The following is a 24,262-nucleotide window of genomic DNA, read 5'->3' on the forward strand; positions in this document are numbered from 1 at the left end:
CTCTCTTTCATATTTTCCCCTCTCCTGTGTAATATAGAATGTTCATTAATTTTTTTTAAAACATACCTTTACTCATCCCCTACAATTTTTATGGTTTTTCTCAAGGCAGTCCCCATTGAATTAAACTTGTCCCAGTTTCTGCCAGTCTTCAGACATGCCTGGAAGCCTTTTTCGTTAAGTCCTTCAGAATCTCCTTTGCAGCCTTCACTATTGCTTCTGATGAAAAATGTTTCCTGCGAAGGCTTTGTTGTTTGCTCTCCAGATCAAAAATGATGTAGGCAAGTGTATCTGCAGTGAGATCACCTTTGAAAGAAACTCCTCGTCTTATAACGTCATCTTCAGCTGAGTAAACTGTCACTTGAATGTCCTGTTGTTCAGGTATGAGTGGTCTTGGAAACCACCACCACCACACACACACATATCTCAAGTGTAATTTTTCTGTTACCCAACGTGTGAGCAGCACCCAATGAAATTTTCAGTATTTCTGAAATTTTAACGAAATTCAATGATGTCTCTCAATGACGGCAGCTATTTGATGTTTGTTCAGTAAAAGCAATGATCGGAGCTCCAGGTCCACCATCCTTTGATGTCAAAACCACATTTTTCTCTACTCCAGTGGATTGCAGTTTTTAGTGTCCTTGGGAAGACATCAATCTTGGATGTTTTTCATGTGAGAAAATCAAAGGAATGACACAGGTTTGAACTGACAGTAATCAATCCTGTTGGGAGACCTGGGTTAGTTTCTCAGTGTGGAGATCTCATGTGAGATTTTTCATCAATGTACATGCATAAACACACTGGGGCTCACTTGAGAAGGGAGGGGGGAGTCAACGTTTGATTCAGATCATATCACCACTACTATTACTGAGATCGAGAATGTCTGGGGTCCTACCTTCGGTCTTCCTAGTCTTCCCTGCAAAGATGTCAACAGTACCAATGATGGACATGTATGACTTTATTATCCTGTTTCATTTCAAATGATTTTAACTAGGATGACAACATTATTGCCAGCCTGGTGGGCAAGTGCATTAAGTGGTATGCTTTTGATCTCACCACCAAAGTTCCCAGGTTCAGTTTCTGGTCTAGGCATGGATATTCTTTGCATTGTTCCATCATAATTTTTATCTAATCATCACAGATCCTCATCTTTGTGATTAGATAAAGGTAGCAGAAAAACACATTAATCGGATACAATTCAACATTATCAGATTTAGTTTTTTTTCTGTAGTACAAAGTAGAGATAAGATTAATCACTATTCTGTTGGTATTCTCCTGTATAGGCATGTTAGTTTGTGACTAAAGTTACCTAAATTTTTATTGATTACATATGCCTGCCAAGCAGCATTTTCTGTAGAGTAATACATGTCACCACATTGGATTCATTGCTCGCTACTGTTTTCTTGTTTTCGACACCAGAGCCTTTGTATTTTTTTTTTTTTTTCAAGTAGCTCCCCAGTTATCCTCACAATCCTGGGATAACATGAAAATTTTGGATACTTTAGTATAATACGGACTACCTCATTTCAGACCGTCTGTTTTCTGGGAAAGCAAAATAAACTTAGGGACATAATAGGAACCTAACATAACCTAATGAGGTAGTCTGTATAATACCGTGCGTTCATTTCGATCTTCAGCCGAAAGATCGGGAGAAGCGTGGCGCGCGGCGCTGACGGAGATGCTGACATTTGCAGCCTGTAATGCCCGCTTATTTTTATGAACGTATGCAGACATTTATATAAATATTGCAAAACGAGCACTAACCTGTGTTATAAGAGTACGGTTTTAATTTTAGTAGCTTAGTGGCTGTATATGCTGATGATTTTGACACGCCCATCTCCTGTGAAACACAGCGTAGAGGTTTGTTTGGATAACGTTCTAACGCTGCACCAATTGCATCGAGTTTTGCTTCGGTTAGAATCCGTCGTTTTAAAATTTAATGATCCAGTTTCTCGTAATTTAAGAACAAGATGTCTAACCGTATCTCTATGTGGAGGTGAAACGCCTGGGAATTTCTGTACAAATTGCCTACACACGTCTCGACACGAGTCTATTTTCATGTAAGTGTCATACATAAAAGTTCTTTGTTCTAACGTGAACCTTGCGGCTGGCATTCCAATCGTCTCGCGGACACAACAAACATACACAATGCAATAACACAAAAAAGTAACGGCAAGTAACCAAGGGTAACACTCTTGTGCACAGTACGAAATTAGCACGCTCTTGGTTTACATCTGCTCGCCACTATATTCACAGCTCTGTCTTCATCTAGTCGCGAAGGAACAAAAAACTCGAGCTCGGAGATTTCGGATTACATGGAAGCTCACAAAAACCATTTACTTTTAACGGTTTCGTCTGCAGTGTAATCTTGATACAGCGTTGCACATTCAAAACCTCCAAACGATCCCCATCGCCACAAAACTCTTTCAAGGATATAAACTTAAGCAGGACGTTACTGGTCATAACTATGATTAAAATGTTTTATTATATGTGGCTCTTAACATCGTTTCTATAGCGTATTTATTTGTGTATATAAGGGCAGAACTAGGATGAATTACAGAAGAACTTTTGCGTGTTATAACACAGGTTAGTGCTCGTTTTGCAATGTTTATATAAGTGTCTGCATATGTCCATAAAAATAAGCAGGCATTACAGGCTGCAAATGTCGGCATCTCCGTCAGTGCCGCCTGCCACGCTTCTCCCGATCTCTCGGCTGAAGATCGAAATGAACGCACAGTACTAAAGTACCAAATTTTGTGTGGACTTCCACTGTGACTCAAACCCAGGGCCACTTGAACCAACGGTCAGCTCTAAATATTTCTCTACTGTGTACATGTTTCACTGGTAATATTGTTTCTGAACCAAAGATATTGTTGTGACTGGGATCAACATTTTGTCAGTGTCTGAATGCATACCTAGGTATGCAGTAATAATCTGTTCCATTATAATTGCCAACCAAAATACCTGTGGTATTATTTTCGTCCCATTATTGATATTTTTGTTGTGGCACATGAAGAGAACACACTATGCCAAACACTTCCAGATGATCTACATATGGTTAATCTGTTTTTATACAAAAATTCACATGGTGTCTTTATCCCAAGTTTTTGATCCAATTCTCTTTAGTCAGCAATTTCACTGAGAGGTCCTCTGAATGCAACATTGAGTGACCACATTCAAACAAATTTCTGTTTTCACATTTTGTTGAGGTGTGTAGAACTAATGAATTTGGTTCTCACTTCTGCAGTATCTAATTCTTTTTCACTATCTGTTAGTAACTCTTTCCTTACAAGATGTGTAACACTGATTTTATCCCACAAGAAAACTGCTCCTTCTCCAGCACCTTCATGCATCTCTGATGGCATAGTAATAACGTTGTAACCTTGTAATCAAGGGTTCCTGGGTTTGATACCTGGTGGAAGCATGTAGTGGTTCAGATTTCGTTTTAAATCGTAGACCCAGTTCCAATTATCAGATCTGTGCATAAAGCAACTTTAAAACAAAACTTATATTCATAGCACCTTCAGATTTTTGTTTCCAGAAAAAGACATATCCGAATGTAGTAAAATTGTCCTTGGAACAAACAAAATACAATATACTATCTAGGGATTTTGTTTTGAATGGTCCACAGATATCAGCATTACTTCTTTATCATAGATTTTGTGCACAAGTAACACATCATCTGAAACTTTGTTGCTGTTTACCAATAGCGGTTTTTGCTTTAATTCCTTATTCAAGAAACTTCTAAATGTCATGTTTTCCTTGATACACAAATCCATTCATGCTACAGTTGCAAACTGTTAAAATAATATGTAGTAAGCAATTATGTACCTCTGCACAGAGGAAAGAACCTCCTTTAGATATGATTTTACAAAGAACATATTCTTACTGATTTCTGGTATGTACCAGTACCATGCATCACAGAGATGATCTTCGCCCACCTACCATTGGTCAACATTTCCACATCCACTGTGCTAGAATTATAGCTTTAGGTAAATATGAGATATTGCCTGAACGGATTTCTTCAAATTTACAGGAGAAACTACTTACTGAAATCAGTTTCTGTAGTATTGTCGTAGTTCTTTGAGGTATTTTCTTTCGTGGAAACTGAAAACCACCATAGAATGCTGCAGAACAAGAAATGATCACTTTTTATGTAAGGAACTTGCATTTTCTGTAAAGCGACAACATGCCGTTGTTTCCATTATGTACCTGCAGATGGCGCGAGCGTCGAAAGTCACGCGGTCTTGCCAGTGTTTCCAAACGTGCCCTTTTTTTACGATTTTTTTTAACTATGCTTACCTAACCTAACCTTGCCGGAAATGGTCGTTGGGCTATCGTGAATGGTTTTTGGGGCTATCCGTCAAAGGTTTTTGGGGCTATCCATCAAAGGTTTTTGGGGCTATCCGTCAATGGTTTTTGGGGCTATCCGTCAATGGTTCATGGGGCTATCCATCAATGGTTTGGGTGGCTATCGTGAATGGGTTTTGGGGCTATTTGTCAATGGTTCGTGGGGCTAGCTTGAATAAATTTTGGGGCTATCAGTCAATGGTTTGTGGGGCTATCATGAATGTTTTTTTGGGGCTATCCATCAATGGTTTGTGATGACATAATGAACACGAAAGTAGGTATTTTTCGGTTAAGAAGGTTGAAACACTGCATACCCACTCCAAATCGACAAAACACAAGCACGACGCGCGATGATCCGTGACGAGTGCACGCCATATTGTCTGTTACCCAAGCAGAACAAGGAAGACAAATAATGACTCGTAATATGAAAAGTTGACACTATTTTATGGAAAAAGGCATAACTTCACCTTAAAGAATCTTCCAGAATGCAGAATAGTTAAGTATCAATGCTAAAATTAACGAAATAAACGAGTGAGAGGTGTTTGGGTGATATCGCATAATTATCTAGCTTTATTCTAATTGCAGGGACTTTGATACTTGAGAAGGCAGTCTTTCGAATTTGTCATATCTGCTGTGCAGCCAGTGTGGCTAATCAAAACTTCTGAAGCAAGACAAAAGTTTGATTCAAAGCTCTTAACTCTCCTTCTGGAGCATATCTTCTGTCACTGCTGATGATTCACTTAACATTGACTCACAGCTCTTTACAAAAGGACGTAAAGCACTTTTCAATTTATCCATTTGTTTATTGTTTCTTTGAATCAGCACTTTTTACCACAAAATCTGTTGTCATCAATTTTACTAGGAAACCTTATTTGAAACAATCAAAATTGTCACTGACACTGATTCCCACACAATTTCAAATTCTAGGCAAAGTCAACACTTTTGTGCTCATTAGGAAACTGTCAGATCAAAGTGACAAGTGTTGACTTTGCCTAGAATTTGAAATTGTGTGGGACACTTGTCACTTGGAAAAAAAATCGGCAGAAGTAAATGTAACATTTTGTACTTGTGTGTCACTCGGACCATACTGTTTTCTCAATAGCATGTATAATCTCACCTGAATTTTCTGATCACACATACTCAGTGAATGTTCTTTTATAAAATGGAAGGGGGCCTCCTTGTCACTTTGATGTAACCTTTACTCTGCCAAGGGGGTCGTCAGAAAGTAACCCCAGTTTTACAAAGTCCTTTGGCTCGAATTTTAAACTCATACAGTTATTTGACAAAATATGTTATAACTCTTAGACTATTTGACCAATCTACTTCGAGTAACTTTTGTTTTGCAGCTTGAACATCAGGGCATGCAACCGTGCAGAAATCAAAATGCCAAAGTCAATAAGAGGGGTTGGGTGGGCCGCTGCACCCAACTTTCAATGAAAAAATCATAAAAATGGGGAGTTTTTTTTCACATATTTGGTAATGTAATGCACCCAGGAATATGAAATGACTTTCATTTGTTTGAGAAAGGACCATTTTTTGAAAATAAGGCCAAAGTTTGCCTCCCCTTCCAAAAATAGCAGGGGAAGAGGGGGCAAACTCCCCATTTTTATGATTTTTCATTGAAACCCAACCCCTCTTATTGGCTTCGGTGTTTTGATTTCTGAACGGTTGTATGCCCTGATGTTTTAGCGGCAAATCAAAAGTTACTCGAAGTAGATTGGTCAAATAGTCTACGAGTTATAACATTTTTTCCGTTTCGCCGAGGCCTTTTGGTGCAAATTTTAAATTCGTAGACTATTTGACCAATCTACTTCGGGTAACTTTTGTTTTGCAGCTAGAACATCAGGGCATGCAACCATGCAGAAATCAAAATGCCAAAGACAATAAGAGGGGTTGGGTGGGCCACGGCCCCCAACTTTTAATGAAAAAAATCATTAAAATGGGGAGTTTTTTCACATATTCTATAATGTAATGCACCCAGGAATGTGAAATGACTCATTTGGTTGAGAAAGGACCATTCTTTCAAAATAAGGCTAAAGTTTGCCTCCCCTTCCCAAAATAGGGGGGAAGAGGAGGCAAACTCCCCATTTTTATGATTTTTTCATTGAGAGTTGGGGCTACGGCCCACCCAACCCCTTTTATTGCCTTTGGTATTTTGATTTCTGCACGGTTGCATGCCCTGATGTTTTAGCTGCAAAACAAAAGTTACCCAAAGTAGATTGGTCAAATAGTCTATGAGTTATAACATTTTTTGTGAAATAAGTACGAATTTACAATTTGCACCAGCTTCCATACGTAACTTTGGGAGTTGGCGGAGGGGAGGGTTGCATCCACATTATGTGCCAAAGCTTCGTCTAACCCACTGTAAGTGTTTCCGACCTAAAAGAAAAGTATCACGATAATAAAAAACAGGAACTTTTGTAATCAGCTGCATGGTCGATATATCCACCAAAATACGAGTAGCACCTTATATTCGATGGTCGATATATCAACCAAAATACGAGTAAAGGTTAAAAACAGATTAAAAAAAGGTTAGTAACATCTACTTCATAACATGTCCATATTTTCATTCATCTGCTGGAAATTCTGTGAAGCCTGGACAAGCATGTTGCGGCATTTTCCCCTCGCACTTTCAACTTGTTGACGTATTCCAACTGCAGATGGAATTGTGATCATAAACTAACATTAATTTCCCCTATGTTACATTATGTGTCACAAATACTGTTTAGACTTAAATTTACATCATTCCAAATTTGCATCATTCATGCACAAGTATCATTACTATAATAATTCCTGCCTTTTAGAATGTTTTAATGTTTACCTTGTATTTACATTGATCTGTTACCCTACACTCAACATATCCATTTCATGACTTTCAGTACATCATAGTGTCAAAGAGTAGTAATTCTACATGCTTTTACCACCTTGGCTAGTTCTGCACATCTCCAGACATGTTAATGGTAGTTTTGATCTCCCATCTTTAACAGCAGAATCTTCCAAAAGCTGCAAAACTCTTACATATCAAGTTACAAAGACAGTACTTTTACATGAATCTAAAAAATTAACTGGATTCAATTAATATAATGCACCGGACACCAGTGGCGTGCGGTGACATTTAAACTAGGGTACGCAACATGGGCCAACCGAAATGAATTATGGGGGCCAGAACTCCCCCCCCCCTCCCTGGCCATCATGTTATTCAGAAAATAACTTTCTTCTACAATTTTATAATGGGAAATTTCTAATCCTTGTATCAATATCCAAATGTAACGAGGTAAAATATATGTATGATATTTTATATTTGCAAATATATTCTGATAGTGGCTACGTAGAGTCCAACAATTCACCTTTGTTTATTTCCTTCATGCAGTGCGATGAACATTGAACGGGAAGGAAATGGCACAATCATTTTCCATCCTTTCAAATTTCATGTAATAAATTTGATAAATCTCAGTATCCTCTACTATTTCACCCCTTTCGCAGAGGAAACCAACGAATAAGGCCAACAATAAAGTTTCACTGTTTTTCTACTCAGTCAATCACTCTGTAGAGATATTTTTTCTTCTTCTCAAAAATCAAAATGCCTAATATACTGCTTACCATCCTTCACAACTCCTACCTGAAACAATTTTTCCAAATCAGGAACAGACCTTCCATTTCGGATTGTTTACACTTTTTTCGTAAATTCCGAAAATCCCTTCTCCAGTATGTCTTCAATAACTCCCGGTTCCCCTATTTTATCACTTCACAGCACCGACAAACAATAGAGATCCTGTAATGTAAATAATATGAACGAAACACTCACTGCAAATTTCGCACGACAGAAGAAAACAAAAGACAACCTCATGCGGTATGTTGTGTCCGGTCCCGCTATGCCCGAAAACCACGCGTTCTTGTGGACGAATGAATCGGAGTTGCCAGTTGACAAAGTATTTTGTAGAAGGGAGATAATTAAGGACAAGTAGAAAATACGTCAGCATACATCCCAGAACACTTCAAAAGCTAAACTACCGTACATCACTTTGCAATGTCTGGTGGGAGGGATCCCATTGTAAGCATTGTGTTTTATTATGTTTTTCTTTTATCATTCATTCATATCGTCGGGTCAACAATCAACACCCATGCTATGGAACTCAAAGGAAATGTTGATCCCGAAAGGAGATAAACAGATACTTTCATACTCTGAGAATTGTGCGAAACTTGCAAATTGTTCACATATTTTCCCCTCGACACAGTGACAGTCCATTCTGGTCCTCACCTCCCTATACGAAAAAAAAAACTTGCTAGTGTAACTTTAACCTCACATAAATATTTTATATGTGATAGTTTACGCGTATATTAAATATGATCTTCCACCACTACATATTCTTGCCCTCCTGTCTGATTCCTGTATCACTTTTATAATGTATTTTTATTGCAACCCAACAGTGATCTATCTACATGTGGCTGCTAAATGCTAGTAAGCTAAGCATTCCAGAAAAAAAATATGTTGACTACTGTCAACACTGCATACGCTGTCAAAATCTTGGGTACCCTCGATGCTTAGAACCGGGAAAGAAGTGGGAGAGAGGGTAGGCGCGGGCAGACCCAAACACGTGGTCGAGGCTGATATGAGCCAATGGGGTTACCTTCCGAATTTCTAGGGTACCAAGCAGAAGAAACAGCGTCTTTCTGCGGAAATCGGGAACGCGGATCGGGTGGGTGCCGAAGTCACAATCGGGATAATTCGGGACTGCCTTCAGGAAGGCAGCAGCGTGTTCGTGCGGAAATCGGAATTTCTTGCAGTGGAACTGCTTTCGGAGCGATAATTGTTGAATTTTCATGTTCGGGGAAGACGAAAAAATGTTTATTTTTTCTTACTGTGTTGTGGGTACGCAGTGCGTACCTTGCGTATCCTGAATGCACGCCGCTGCCGGACAAAAACACATGGACCCATAAGCTGTTGAACATTTAGCAGTTTGTTAGGTGAAAATAGAAGTAACAGTTTTGGCTGTCATACATTTAATAAGGAAAGAAAAAGTTTCTGCTATGATTAGATTTGCAAAAAAGTTGGCTTTTTTGAATGGACGGTCTTTTTCCGATAAAAAGCTGCCTTTTTTGTGGGGAAAGTGGAAATTTTGGCCTTTTTGACTTCTTACTAATTACAGCTAACCTATTTCACTTGAAGTTACTGTTATGAGTTTACAAGTTTGGGGTGACATATTTTACAACTAGCTAAAATAAATTGACATGATGTAGCAGCCAAGAGACAGATATTGGCCAATCCCAGTGGACACATAATACATAATGGTTCTTGTACAATTTTCAGCTTACTGAGGGGTGGGGGAAGGGGGGCTTGCAGGCCCACCACCTCTATTTTTTAGATTTTTCAACAGTTTGAAAATAAAATTACATAGTTTCCTAGGGTATTACCAATTTCCTAGGGTGTTACCAATATTTCTTTATTACTTGTGTTCATAAAAACAAATGTAATATAATTAGGAGGCAAAATGCACTTGGTGCTCATATCAGGCGACATCTTTGAATGTGTCTCATTCAAGTCAGTTATGCCAGTGACAGTGTACAATTGGTTGGTAATGATGGTAATTATTGTAAAGATTATATTTCATAAACAACCGCACTTCTACGAACTAAAAAGTATTTATAAACAAATATTTTGGATTTTGTGAGTTTTAATGAATGATAAAATATATGCATGAGACAATCATGCAATAATTGGTTATTATTTTTTTATTTGTGATAGTAATTTTAGTAATTATTATAATTAATAAATAACTGCACATATAAAATCAGCAAAGGAAGCAGTGATTCAATAATAAAATGTTTCCTTGAATTTTAGTGATAAAAAAAAGTGTGGGCATATGAGCAGCCCCCCGGTATGTTTCTCGTACGGCACTGGTAAGCTAGGGTTAAAACTAAACGTGTAGTCCTGATGAGCACATCTGACCATGAAATTGACTTTAAACATGTTTACATGTTTTGTGTCTCAATTGAAAGTTTGATGTCATAAAATATGAAACAAATATTCGATGTTTCGGTACAATTAAAATTTTTACTGTTCACAACACCTATGCAGAAGCATACGTATTATGTTAATTTGTGTATATATCCTGTTGAACAGAGCTTTGAGATGGAAGCAACACGTGGCTCTTGGCCTTAGAAGTAAATTCAACCTTTCGAACCGAAGCAACATAAGCTGCAAGTGTCGCTTGTCACTTGACCTTTAACGTTTTCTCAGGGAACTTTGACTGAAGCAACAAGTGACATGTGTCACTTGGAAGCAGACCCTAAGTAATTAATTCAACCTTTTGAACTGAAGCACGACAACGAGCTAAACATGCCACTTGCATGTTGCTGGAACTATACTGTTTTCTCAGTGGCGTGCATCGTGGCGCTTCGGTCTCTTGTTCTTGCATGCAGGATGAACATTTTGCTTTATACTGAAGAGGTCTGTGTCGCTTGTCATCTGTGACTTCAGTCTGAAAGCTCCTTCATTGGTGTGCACCATGTAGCCTCGGTCTCGTTTGTGGATGCTGGCTTACAGACTGAAGGGGCTCATGTCACTTGAAACTTCAATGTAAGATCCACTAATGTCATGTGTTGCTTCAGTCTGAATGTTCTCTCTACTTGACAAGATTGTTAGCAACTTCATAAGAGATTAAGATTTAATTTAGCCTATATATCACAAGGGAACAAATTGCAAGTAATGTTCATGGAAAAAGGCCGGCTTTTTGATAGAAGGTTCCTTTTATAATCATGAATGACCCTCTGGAGTGGAATAAAGTAATGCTGTTGCCTTGTAATAAGAAGAGGTCTGAGGTTCAATCCTCAGTGGAGAGGCAGAGTGCTTCTGATCTCGTTTCAAACTGTAGGTCCAGTCCAGATTTCTTTAACAGATTTTTTTCCACCATTTGCACCCAGTCTTATTTGCTTCTACTTCAGTTTTGGTGCCAGTGTTTTTCAACCTCCAGGCTGCAAAAGGTCCGTTGCACCCAGGGGTTGACGACTATTTTTTTAAATTTAATTTTACGTTTGACAGCAAGTCTATATGTAATTGAAGTATTATTATGCCATACTTGATATATTAATATTAATTAAGGATGCATATTAATTTCCATATAAACTTTATACCAATGGCATAAAGATCAGAAATGTATTTATGAGTGAAATTGTTGGATCAGGACATCAACTTGTAAGAAATAAATTTACTGAGCTGTGGTCTCACAAAGGTTGAGAATCACTGCAACAAGCAGCCAAAATATGTCGCGAGTTGCTCCGTGACCAGGTCTAGCGGCCATTTATCCAAATTATACACGATGTACTGCAAAGCCAGAATACAAATATATATTTTACTGAACGCAAAATTTAATGTAAATAGATTTGGTACTAGATTTTCAAAAGGTAGAGCAGAATTTTGTTTTTGGCTTGATGTATGTGTTCCTATAACAAATTCAAAAAAATTGTAAATCATATCATACTATTACGTTCTATTAAAAACACATACAAAACTACTCTAGTTATGTGAATATGTTTGTACTTTCTAGATATATTTAATAAGCCTACCGAAATATGAAGATAACACACGGATAAAAGCCAGCTTTCTTGAAAACACTGTTTATGTCTAGCTACGAATTTCATATTGTAAATTGTATTTTATATTTAGAAACAGAGTTGGAAGTGGTTGGAAGGAAACCGGCTTTTTTGGAAAGAAATCTGAGTTTTTTCCGCGGCTTTTTTGGTTGGGCTTTTTTCGGCTTTTTTCACAAAAGTGTCTCAAGTCCTTGAAAATACAGGAGTCGGCAAAATTTTTCCTCTTCCATGGTTTTTGTTTATCTCCCTACTGTAAAATAGACCTGATTTCTAAATATAAAATACAATTTACAATATGAAAATTCGTAGTTAGACATAAACAATGTTTCCAAGAAAGCTGGCTTTTTTGAATGGGTGATTCTTTCAGAGTATTATCTTCATATTTCGGTAGGCTTATTAAATATATCTATGTAGTATGAACATATTCACATAACTAGAGTATTTTTGTATGTGTTTTTAATAGAATCTAATGTTACGATATGATTTTCAATGTTTGAATTTGTTATATTAACATGTACATGAAGCAAAAAGAAAATACTGCTCTAACTTTTGAAAATCTAGTATCAGATCTCTTTACATTAAATGTTGTGTTCAGTAAAATATATTTGTATTCTGGCTTTCCAGTACATCATGTATAATTTGGTTAAATGGCTGCTAAACCTGGTGTTGGAGCAACTAGCGATGTATTTTGGCTCCTTGGTGCAGTGGTTCTCAACCTATGTGAGACCACAGCTGAGTACCAGGTGTTGGCCGGTTAAAAATTCTTAATTTCGTCGCTGGATGGCTCTGAAAGTAAGGGTTGGTGCACAGTCTGAACTGTTATGTCAGTGTGTTGCCAGGACAGTACCTGTCAAAATGTCATGGATGTGCAACTGAGTGCAAGTGAACGTGATATTGGGTTTGTGTGGGAAACAGTTGACCTTCAAACCAAATAAGGAGCATGTGCGCCACGTCCTGCTTTTCTTCTTATTCAGTCAAATGAAAAACGCGAGTGAAAGCCATGGTATCCTTGTGGAACCGTATGGTGACAATGTCATAATGCAAGATGTGTGTGTTGGTTTCGGCAATTCAAAAGTGGTGATTTTGATTTGAAAGACAAAGATCACCTGGGCAAGCTGAAAAAATTCCAAGACGTTGAATTGCAAACACTGTTGGATGAAGACGATACGCAAATGCAACAAGAACTGGCAGAGAAGTTAAATGTTGGTCGCCAAACCATATCTGATCATCTTCATGCCATGGGAAAGATCCAGAAGGCAGGAAAATGGGTCCATCATCATCTGAACGACAGACAAATGGAAAAGCGAAAAACTGTGTGTGAAGTGTTGCTTTCTCGGCATGAAAGAAAGTCTTTCTTGCATCGGATAGTGACTGAGGATGAAAAATTGATCTACTTCGAGAACCCAAAATGCAAAAGGTCATGGGTTGACTCAGGACAATCTTAACATCGACCACAAAACCGAATCGCTTGGGAAGGAAACAGTGCTGTGAATTTGGTGTGATCACAAGGGTGTGGTGTACCATGAGCTTCTGAAACCAGGTGAAACAGTGAATGCCGTTCGCTTCCATCAACAACTCATCAATTTGAACCATGCATTGATCGAAAAGCACCCAGATTTGGTGACAAGACACGGAAAAGTGATTTTGCAGCACGACAATGCCTCATCACACACAGTGAAGGGCATCAGACACACCATTTCTGCACTTGGTTGGGAATTCTTGCCCCACCTGCCATACTCACCAGACTTAGCCCCTTCGGACTACCACTTGTTTTCATCGATGTCTCACTCACTTTCCCAGCAACACTTCAACAATTACGAAGATGTCGAACAATGACAGGCTGACTGGATCACCTCAAAATGTGAACGATTTTTCTGGAAGTGCATCCACAATTTGATGGACAGATGCGCACAATGTATTGCTAGCGATGGCGCATACTTTGAATAACGCATTTGTTACCTTTCTCCCCAGATACACTTGTTTTCTTTCGGATCAATTAAGAATTATTAACCGGCACACCTGGTATAGATCGACCACAAGGAAAAAAACCTTGGGCCGACAAGTCCCCGCTCAGCTTTCCCTTCTTCCCTCTACCTCGGCCCATAAGGAAGCATGGTCAACTCTCCCCCTCCCCTACTTGGGGGGTACGGTGCACAGGACTCGCGGGTCTGCGCAGGTTGTTTTGCTCGTGGTTCCACTATACATTTATTTCTTACAAGTCAATAAATACATAAATGCCCATAAATACATTTCTGATTTTTAAACTTTATATGGAAATTAATATTAATATATCAAGTATGGCGTAATCATAGTTCAATTATGTATAGACTTGCTGTCAAATATAAAATTAGATTTAAAAAAATAGTCTTCAACCCCTGTGTGCAACGGACTTTTTGCACCACGGTGATTGAAAAACACTGGACTAAAGCAGAAGTATAGAAGCAAATAAGACTGACCATAATCTGGACTGGACCTACAGTTTGAGATGAGATCCGAAGCAGTATGCCTCCACTGAGGATTGAACCTCAGACCTCTTCTTATTACAAGGCAACAGCATTACTTTATACCACTCCAGTAAGTCATTCATGATTATAAAAGGAACTTTCTTTTAAAATACTGGCCTTCTTCCATCAACATTACTTGCAATTTATTCTCTGTGATTAAGAGGCTAAATGAAATCTTAATCTCTCATGAAGTTGCTAACAATCTTGTCAAGTATAGAGAACATTCAGACCGAAGCAACACATTACAGATGGAAGGCAGTCACATTGAAGTGACAGGTGACATGGACCCCTTCAGTCTGTAAGCCAGCATCCAACAAGCATGCACCAAGAGCGAGGCTACATGATCCACGCCAATGAAGGAGCTTTCAGACTGAAGTCGCAGATGACAAGGTACGCAGTCTCCTTCAGTGTAAAGCAAAACGTTCACCGTGTATACAAGAACAACAGACCGAAGCAGCACGATGCACGCCATGGAGAAAACAGCGTAGTCTGAGCAACATGCAAGTGACATGTTTAGCTCGTTGTCTTATCTCGGTTCAAAAGGTTGAATGTATTACTGAGGGTCTGCTTACAAGTGACACTTGCAGCTTAGGAGCGAATTGACAATATAGAGAAAGTCTCCAATTTTGTTAAGTTTCGGTATACTAACTAATTTTGGCCTCCTAATCACGAATCTGTTGTAAAAAACCAGAGGTCACGTCTGGAAATTTGAAAAAACCGATTGATTTTATATATATATATCTATAACTATGCTTGCCTAACCTAACTGAATGTAACCTTACCTTCTGTGAATGGTTTGTGGGCCAATGATCACTTTCAATAAGGAATTCCTAGTTTTGTAGCATGTACCAATGAACAATGTTTCACGGAACGCACCATTTTTCCTGATATCAGCGGTGGAGTTAAGAAGTGAGTATAAGAAGTAGGAAGTGAATTACAGACTTTCTCTATATTGTCAATTCTTACCGCAGGTTATGTTGCTTCTGTTCGAAAGGTTGGATTTACTTCTAATGGTTGGTTTCCAAGAGCCATGTGTTGCTCCCATCTCAAAGCTCGATTAAACAGGATATATACAAAAATTCACATAATACCTATACTTCTGCATATGTGTTGTGAACAGTAAAGATTTTTGATTGTCCCGAAACATCGAATATTTTGATATTAAATTAAATTAAAATTTGTTTCATATTTTATGACATCAACACTTAACTTGAGACACAAACATGTAAACGCTTGTTTTAAGTTCATTTAATGGTCAGTTGTGCTCATCAGGACTACATGTTTAGTTTTAACCCTAGCATAGCCATGCCATACGAGAAATTTACATACCAGGAGGCAGCTCACAAGCCCTAACTTTTTTTTATCACTAAAATTCAAGAAAACATTTTATTTTTGAATCACTGCTTCCTTTGCTGATTATGTGCAGTTATTTATTAATTATAATATTTACTATAATTACTATCATTAATAAAAATAATAACCAATTATTGCATGAGTGTCTCATATATATTTTATCATTCACTAAAAATCACAAAAGTAATATTTTTTTTATTTAATGCTTTTTAGTTTGTAGAAGTGCAGTTGTTTATTAAATATAATAATTAAAATAATTACCATAATTACCAACAACCAATTGTACACTGTCAGTGGCATGAGTGTCTTGAATAAGACACATTCAAAGATGGCACCTGGTATGTGCACCAAGTGCATTTTGCCTCCTAATTACATTACATTTGTTTTTATGAACAAAGTAATGAATGAATATTGTTAACATCCTGGGAAACAATGTAATTTATTTTCAAACAGTTGAAAATTCTAAAAAATAGAGTGCTGGTCTACAAGCCCCCCCCCCTCCCCCTCGGTAAGCTAGGGTTAAAATTGTATCTGAACCATTATGCAATATGTGTCCACTGGGATTGGTCAATACCTTGTCCCTTGGCTGCTACATCATGTAAATTTGTTTTAGCTAGTTGTAAAATATGTCACTACAAACCTGTAAACTCATAACAGTAACTTCATGTGAAATAGGTTAGCTGTAATTGGCAAAAAGCAAAAAATTCCGTTTTTTTATTCGAAGAAAGCGAGCTTTTTATCGAAAAAAAAAAAAACCAGTCCATTCAAAAAAGCCGGCTTTTTTGCAACTCTATTTAGAAATGAGTGCATTTTACAGTAAGGAGATAAACAAAAACCATGGAACAGGAAAAATACTGCCAACTCTTGTATTTTCATTGATTTGACACACTTTTGTGAAAAAAGCCCAACCAAAAAAGCCGTTGGAAAAAACTCCGGTTTTTTTTTCCGACCACTTCCAACTCTAGCTATGATATAGTGCATAACCCTGACAACTTATTGCTTATATGATCCATAGTACAGTTACAGGCAATAATAGATCAACCCCAAAGTCAGACACAGATTGGTATAGATGATGTGATGATTTAACCATGACTGGAACTTCATGGGAGTATTCAGTATAACAGTTCGAAACAAGAGGAGTTCTCAAAAATTACCTTGATGGCACAGGCCAAAGGTCAGCACAGCCTTAGTGTACTTGAATTTGGGATATTGAATGTTCAAACATTTGTAACAATGACCCTTTATGAGCTCAAGAAGCTTTCATTGCTTTTTCTTGTTTTTCCCGTATTTAGCCATCATAATACTATAATACTTGGCAAATTTTGGATATTTGTATTCAGTTCAAAACCCATCAAAATATAATATCATTTTGCTAATGTACTTCTGATTTGGGAGGGGGAAAAAAGGTGTAGCTACGGTATAGTTGCATCAAGAAAGACATTTTTTTTTTTAGCTATGATATAGCTAATGTGTTACATTAAAGCCTGTGCAGGGTGACAACCTAGAGTTGTGGAATACCCAAGTAAGAAATATTGTAGTATTGCTGACCAAATCCCTATTTTGGACTTTGAGGTAGATGTAAAAGCAAACCTCCTCAGTAGGATATTTCCAAAACTGTTTTCGAAATTTTCCTTATGTATATAAAGTACATTGTTTTCCCCATTGGGTGCATCTTGACACATGATACGTGATCAAGGATTTACATAACTCAATTTAAGGTAAAATTCATATTTTTCCAATCTCTCTCACTTTTACATGAACTTTATTAGAACATGCTGAATCAAACTGTACAGAACACTTCTAGCCATTGAATGTTCTTTGTTGCAGTATTTGCACTGTGCTTTGTGTTTATTACCACTATCCTTCAACAACAGGGGAAAATCATGTCCAATCATGACTTGCAAAATACATAAAGATGTTTTGTCTTCATTGGTTCATAAGATTCTATGTTAACCACTCATCTTTGAAATACATTGTAGCAGTTACGCATAGACAGGAAGCAGAACGGGAATTAACATTGTCCCACACTGCACTGCCACCAGAGAAAGAAAAGTAGATGATTTAACCATTCAGAGACATGAATATACCGTAGGTGGGAAAATTTATAATTTTGAAATATATGACAATTGACATCCTGAAAAGAATTGACACGGGACATCTTAAATAGAAAAGGATGCTAGGCAACCTTGTGTATTATTTTTACAGTCAGCAATTGGGTACATGTTGCCTCACATGCATCTGCTGTGCTACTAGTTTGTTGCCAACCAAATTGCATGCCATTAAATTACCAGTTTTTAGCTTTGTCAATGACCATTATTCCCAAACCGATTAATTGCTGTCTGTCACTTCCATTAGTTGCAAATTATGAATTGTTGCCCTGTGATAATTTCTTATCTCCATTTCTCCCTTAAAATTAACATTCTGAAAATAATCACCAAATTGAGGCAATAATTAATTCCTATATCAAACCAGGCAATCAAAAATAATCTCCATAGATATGAAGCTTTTTAATATAGAAAATCTATGAATATGAAAGCTAGGATCTATGACTTTTTGCAAACATTTATTTTACATAAGTATGCTGGTATTATGCAAGTCGAAGTCTTTTAATTCCAATCATAAAGCTCCGTTAAATTGCTACTGTTTTTTTTATGTGTTATTGATTATAACATATGCCTTGATCTTTAACATTGCTTTTCTTTTCTAATTCAGGTATCGAGACCATCCTCAATGCAAACATCTATAGTGTCTTCACTGAATAATTCAATGCCACATACTGTATCGTATGCCACATCTCAGAACAATCACACTGGGCCAGCAGCACCTCAACCACCACCTCTAGTCAGGGTTACTGGCCCACAGACAACAATGGGGTAAGTTTCATGAACTGGAACTAAGTATTTGTGTAACAATTGCACTTTAATGAGTAAGGTTATAGTGCAACAAAGATAGGAAACAAAAAAGAGAAAACAAGATTTCAGTACTTGGTTGATTGGTTGAATTTGAAATTTTGGGTGTGTCAGTACTTAGGCGGTTTTGCACCAGCCACATTATATGGGGTCCATCCCCTTACCATAACTAAAATACAACTAATACAACATAACTGTAATGTCGATGGACCAAAATATTCCTACTTGTGTTTAAAAGCTGAGGCTGTAAAGGGGCACTCAGCACACATAAGGACAAAACACATTACAACACACACACAGCCCTACGAGGATTATACTGGCCATAGATCCAGACACCAGAGCCTCGTGAGTCTGCAAAATGCAGTCGAGTGTACCAAGTGGAAGTGAGGTTGACATTTGGGTGTACTATGTGGAAGCGTCACCCATTACACCCCTGATTTCAATTAAATTAGAATTTTGATTGAACTGTTGATTAGCATTGATTGACCAGTTGATTACAGTGTTAAAGTTTTATGGGTTTGTTGCACTTTCAGTGTAACACTTTTAAATTAGATGTAATAGTAAATAACTGAACTGTAGGCATTGAGAACTATGAAGGCACCACACACAAGAAAGCTTTCAGCATATTACAGTGTGGTCAGTATAAATCTTTTCTTCTACGCACGTTTCGAAACTAAACTTGGATATTTAGTTGCCATTTGGTGACTATTGCATAACATTTAGACATTAAAACTCAAAACTTGTACCCAAAGCCAGATATACCAAAATTATTGGGCAAAAGGTATAACTCTACCAGATTCCTGCAAGAAGAGGACACGACACAGTAAGGAACTGTGTCAGCGAAAACAAACTAGCCACCACCATAGATAAAACTCATTGCCCTTGTTGATAGGCTCAATGACCTCCCCTTGCTGGTGCTGTGTGGCTCAAAATAGAATACATATGCAACATGGAAGAGCTTTATGTTTGGATGCAAGGGAGATGGTGATTAATGTTCAAAAGCAAATAGGTAAAGAAATTTGCAAGGAATTCTTGCAATGTAGAAAGCACTTCTGTGGTGATGCAAGTGACGAGTGTTACAGCAACGGTGTTCACATGACACAGCAGGGAGTGCCAGGAAACTGGTAGAGTTATGCCTTTTGCCCTATGATGTGTGTGGGAAATCTACCTTTTCTGATTTTAAGGACCACACAGCAAGAAAAGAAATTTGCTCATATATATTACTTTTCAACACACATGGTGAAACCTTTTAGTTAGCACAATGCTTTGAAAACAATGCTGACACATCTAGTTCAATTTTTGACAGTGCAAGAAACATGCAAATTCATTGGTGCTGCAAAACTGTGAGGCCCTAGGTTCAAATCTGGGTGAAGAGATTTGTTATGGTTATTCTCTCATGAATTTCGTCAAGTATTTAGTATTTTTTTTTATGCTTTCTGTGCCTTCATGGCACAGTGAAATGCACAGGGGATAGCTTTATTTTTCTAATGTTCATATATGAATTAAATTCCCATGTCAGTAATCTGAAAATATAAAATACTACATGCTTCTATTTGACCCTGTATTAGGTGTGTTACTTTCTGTAATATACTCAGGCATGCAGGGTACACCTGTCACCCAACCTTTAATTATTTTAAGATATGAAATGCACCATGAATTATACTGCGCATGCATGCTGAACGATCTTTCTTTGTCTTCTATGATCAGCTGTAATTTTCTGTTGCACTTTCTAAGTGACATAATACCTTCCTCACAAAAAATTTGGAATATTCTTACATTAGGCACAAGAAGTTTGGAATATTAGTATATTAGGCAATAAGTGATAGGCACGGTGGCATATGTTGGCGAAAAGACTAGAAGGTCCACCCTACAGATACCATGTGGTGTTGCTTTCCAAGGCCGTGTCTATCACTTATTCTCTAAGATAACAATGTTCCAATCTTTTCGGGAGAAGTGTATTAGATAATTAATGTCAGTCATATACTTAGGGGACAGTTGTTGTCCCATGTGCCTAAATACATAACAACGAAGCAGTGTCACGTTCACTTTCAACCACGTGGTCACTTTCATGTTTACTCTTGCCACTAACACTTACCTACATGTCCTCTCCTTCGTCACTAACCCACTTCCCTATATCAGGCCTCCCCGGTGGTGAAATGGTAGATCCAGTCCCGATTAGCCTTACTGTGCATAAAGTGGAATTAACCAACCAACCCTATAACATCAGAATCTGCTATGTGTGTGTGTGTGTTCTGTCTTTCTATAGTTTCATTTTTTTTACATATTGAGGCACAAGGGGGACAACTCTACTCCAAGCATGCAAGAGACTTTAATATTATAATATTACGTGGCTTTAAAGTGCAACAGAACAACACAGCTGAGCTTAGAACAAAGAAGAAGAATGTTCAGCTACACAAAAGCACCCATATGCAGTAGTATAGTTCACATTGTTGCAATCTCACAATGAATATCGATGGAGGACACTGGTACCCCACATGCCAACGGAGGGTTAAAAGATCCAAGGCAACAGAGAAAAAATTTATTTGTGAGTGCTAAGTTGAGACATCGCCTCTGTGTATCATTGAATGGGATGTCACTTGATTAATGTTGCTGATGGGCTCCTTGCATATTAACATGCACAAGCACAGCTGGAAAAAGCACAAATCATACTAAAATCTGAGAATTTTGTTCAAAATTTCATTTCCTAGAAAATGAAAACTGTTGAAAATTGAAGATGGTTCAAGGTCAAGTTAGAACAAAGTACCACATAGTAATGGTTCAGATGCCTGAGACTTGTTAGCCTGCAGTGACTTCAGCATATTGGATATTCATATTTTGCTGAACACACGATACTCCCAATCTTTCAAGATGATAAAGTAGGTACACTGTAACAACTGTAATAACAGTTTCTAATATCCTTGCTGCTTCTTGCTTGGTATCTACAAATTTCGAAGCCTCATTGCCTTCATTGTGTAAGGATACTAGAAATCTTTGATATTCCCATTTTCCACACATCAAGAAGTGTACTGTATTCTTGTGTAAGCTTTAAATGTCTAAGTACCAGAAAACTCTTTATGTAGTTCTTATCATTAATTGTTAAGTGAAACATTTCCATGTTCTCTAATCCTAAATTATTTAAATATATTTAATCACTGTTTTAAAAAGACCAATGATTCAATTGAAACCTTCCCTCCATGGAGCAACTGATTATAGCCATACCCCTAGGTGGCAGCTTGTAAGGTGTATTATTATCTAGGTTAGTCTTAATTCAAGGGGAGGGAGGGGATTCTCCTTTCCTCCCACAGAAGGCATTGTATCTTAGGTATCCATGTCAGATTGACAATATCATGTATTCATCATTAGGACAATGTTAATTTTAAAATCCTTCATAAAGCAAGTAAGCTTTCGTTAGACTAATTTCAGCAGTGCACTCAATTATTGCCAGCACTTATGGCTATGAGAAAAGTAAGAATATGTATTATTTTATTGTTGGGCAGTGACCTGCGGCAGCTCAATTGGTAGAGCACCTGGCTACCATGTGGAAGACCCAGGTTCGTATCCTGGTGCAGGTGGTCGGGCGTGATGCTGATCACATCATCCCAACTATGGCCAAAATCAAGAATATGTGGAGCAGTATACATGGCTCTACATCACCCTTTATGCCTTCATAGAATGTGCGCACACGCAAAGGGGTACCTTTACCTTCACCTTATTGTTAGTGCCGAGAGAAATGTGCCAGTCAAACACATTTGAGACACTTCTGCCCTCTGTTATTTGTCCGGTTAAAAGAAAGATGAAATAACATATTCTTTGTTTTAAGACGAGTATTGTCGCTTCTATAAAGATAATGTATACTAACTCAGAATACTTCGAAATATCAGTGTTTAGAAGTAACTCAGTTACAAGTAACAGTTACTTTTTTGAAGAAATGTTACTGTAACTAGTTACTTTTATAATCAAGTAGCTGTAACTGTAACAGAGTTACTTTTTCAGCAGAAGTAACGTTTCAGCAGTTACTTTATAAAACTTAAATTGTTATTGTGTCATAAATTATTGAAGGTTTGGCTATTTTTGTCCTCTTCGCCATTCATTTGCAATTTGCCATGCTTTCCTGTTAGACAGTTGGAAGCTGTATTTGGCAAACACAGTATTAGCCTTAATCGATACCCTAATCCTGAAATTGCCCAAGTGGCGAGCATGAAGACATCACCCGGGAACCCACTGAAGTGATTGATGATCAAGGACAACTTCCCCTTCTCTTTTCTCTGTCCATGGAATGTGTCTCAAAATAACATCACAACGAATGTGAAAGTTGCCACGTGACTCGGATGTACTCATCACTGCAGAACTTCTGTATTTGAATGAATGAGTGGAACAATAATAGTGCGCGGAAGATAAACTTTATGGAATTCTTGTCGTGAGAGCAATAGTCCTTTACCCAATCATTCTCTAAGAACAGTGTGACAATTGCAACACTCATGTGGCGAACCAACAAAGAGGAGGAACCTAGCCATCACACACACTTGTTTACATGTAATCGTCTCTGGGAGGACTGGAGGAATAAGTTTTCAATGTCAATCTCGGCTTCATTAATAACGTATAATTACATACTACTTAGTTCTCAAGCACTTGAAATTTATTTCTCTGTAACACTCTTTATATGCACCCCCCCCCCTCCTTTCCGTGGAAATATAATTGCATAGCGTCCAAGTTCTTGAACATTTCAAACACAGCGCTACACACCAGAGGTCCTGGGTTCGAATCCTGCCTGGTCATGGGTGTTGTTTGTGAGAGTTCCTTTATCAATTTTATCATATCATCACTTATCCTCGTCGTCGTGGTTGGCCAAAAATGGTAGAAAAGCTATGTAAAATAACCCAATTCAGTTAATCAATCATATATATGTGTGCGTGAGAGAGTGAGAAACCGGCATGTTAGGTGGTATAAAATCACTAGCTCACACTGTTTCCATACAGTTAATAGAAGTCCCCTCCTCTCAATAGAAATTTCTTAAGCACAACACTGATAATATCAATATATGAAGACTTATATTATGTACTAGAAACATAAATAAAACAAATGTAAGTCTTCACATATTATTTTATTGCAATTAGTGATTATTGATTGTGTATTAATTATTTGCAAGAAAATTTCCAGCAGAAAGTAACTGTAACTGGAGTTACTTTTTAAAATGAGTAATTGTAACTATAACTCTGTTACTTTTTGGAGCAAGTAACTGTAACTAGTTACCTTTTAAAAAGTAACTTTCGAACACTGCGAAATACAAATGCTGAAGCAATTTTCTTTGTTAAAAAAAAGCAGCAGGAACATTTTCCCCCTGATAATGTTTGTAACATTATGTTCATTGCCTACTCTTGTTGCTTACTCGCATAAAGGTTGAATACACAAGTGTTGTTTTTTATAGATATCCACCCTATGGGAAGGATATGTGGTAAGTATAAGAAATAGTACTGTCTTCCTTGTAGAAAATAGCATAATATGTAACTTTTCAGCTTGTATTCTATGATTCGAAAGTTAGTCTTTAAATGTTTATAGTCC

General features: G+C 37.5%; 1 protein-coding gene across 3 annotated transcripts in view; it reads left to right on the forward strand.

The window, feature by feature from the left end:
• LOC145985024 (uncharacterized) overlaps window positions 1-24,262 on the forward strand; it is a 163,361-nt gene that overhangs the window by 128,306 nt on the left and 10,793 nt on the right. For 2 of the 3 annotated variants that reach the window (XM_083118530.1, XM_083118529.1), the window contains exons 3-4: window positions 18,507-18,667; window positions 24,129-24,155. In XM_083118530.1, the coding sequence (XP_082974656.1) occupies window positions 18,507-18,667; window positions 24,129-24,155 (188 nt within the window). The remainder of the gene's footprint in view (window positions 1-18,506; window positions 18,668-24,128; window positions 24,156-24,262) is intronic. The other variant, XM_083118531.1, reaches the window with a different exon arrangement.

This window comes from Lepisma saccharinum, chromosome 3, assembly GCF_977018435.1.
Source record: "Lepisma saccharinum chromosome 3, izLepSacc3.1, whole genome shotgun sequence".
In the NCBI taxonomy this organism is placed as follows: domain Eukaryota; kingdom Metazoa; phylum Arthropoda; class Insecta; order Zygentoma; family Lepismatidae; genus Lepisma; species Lepisma saccharinum.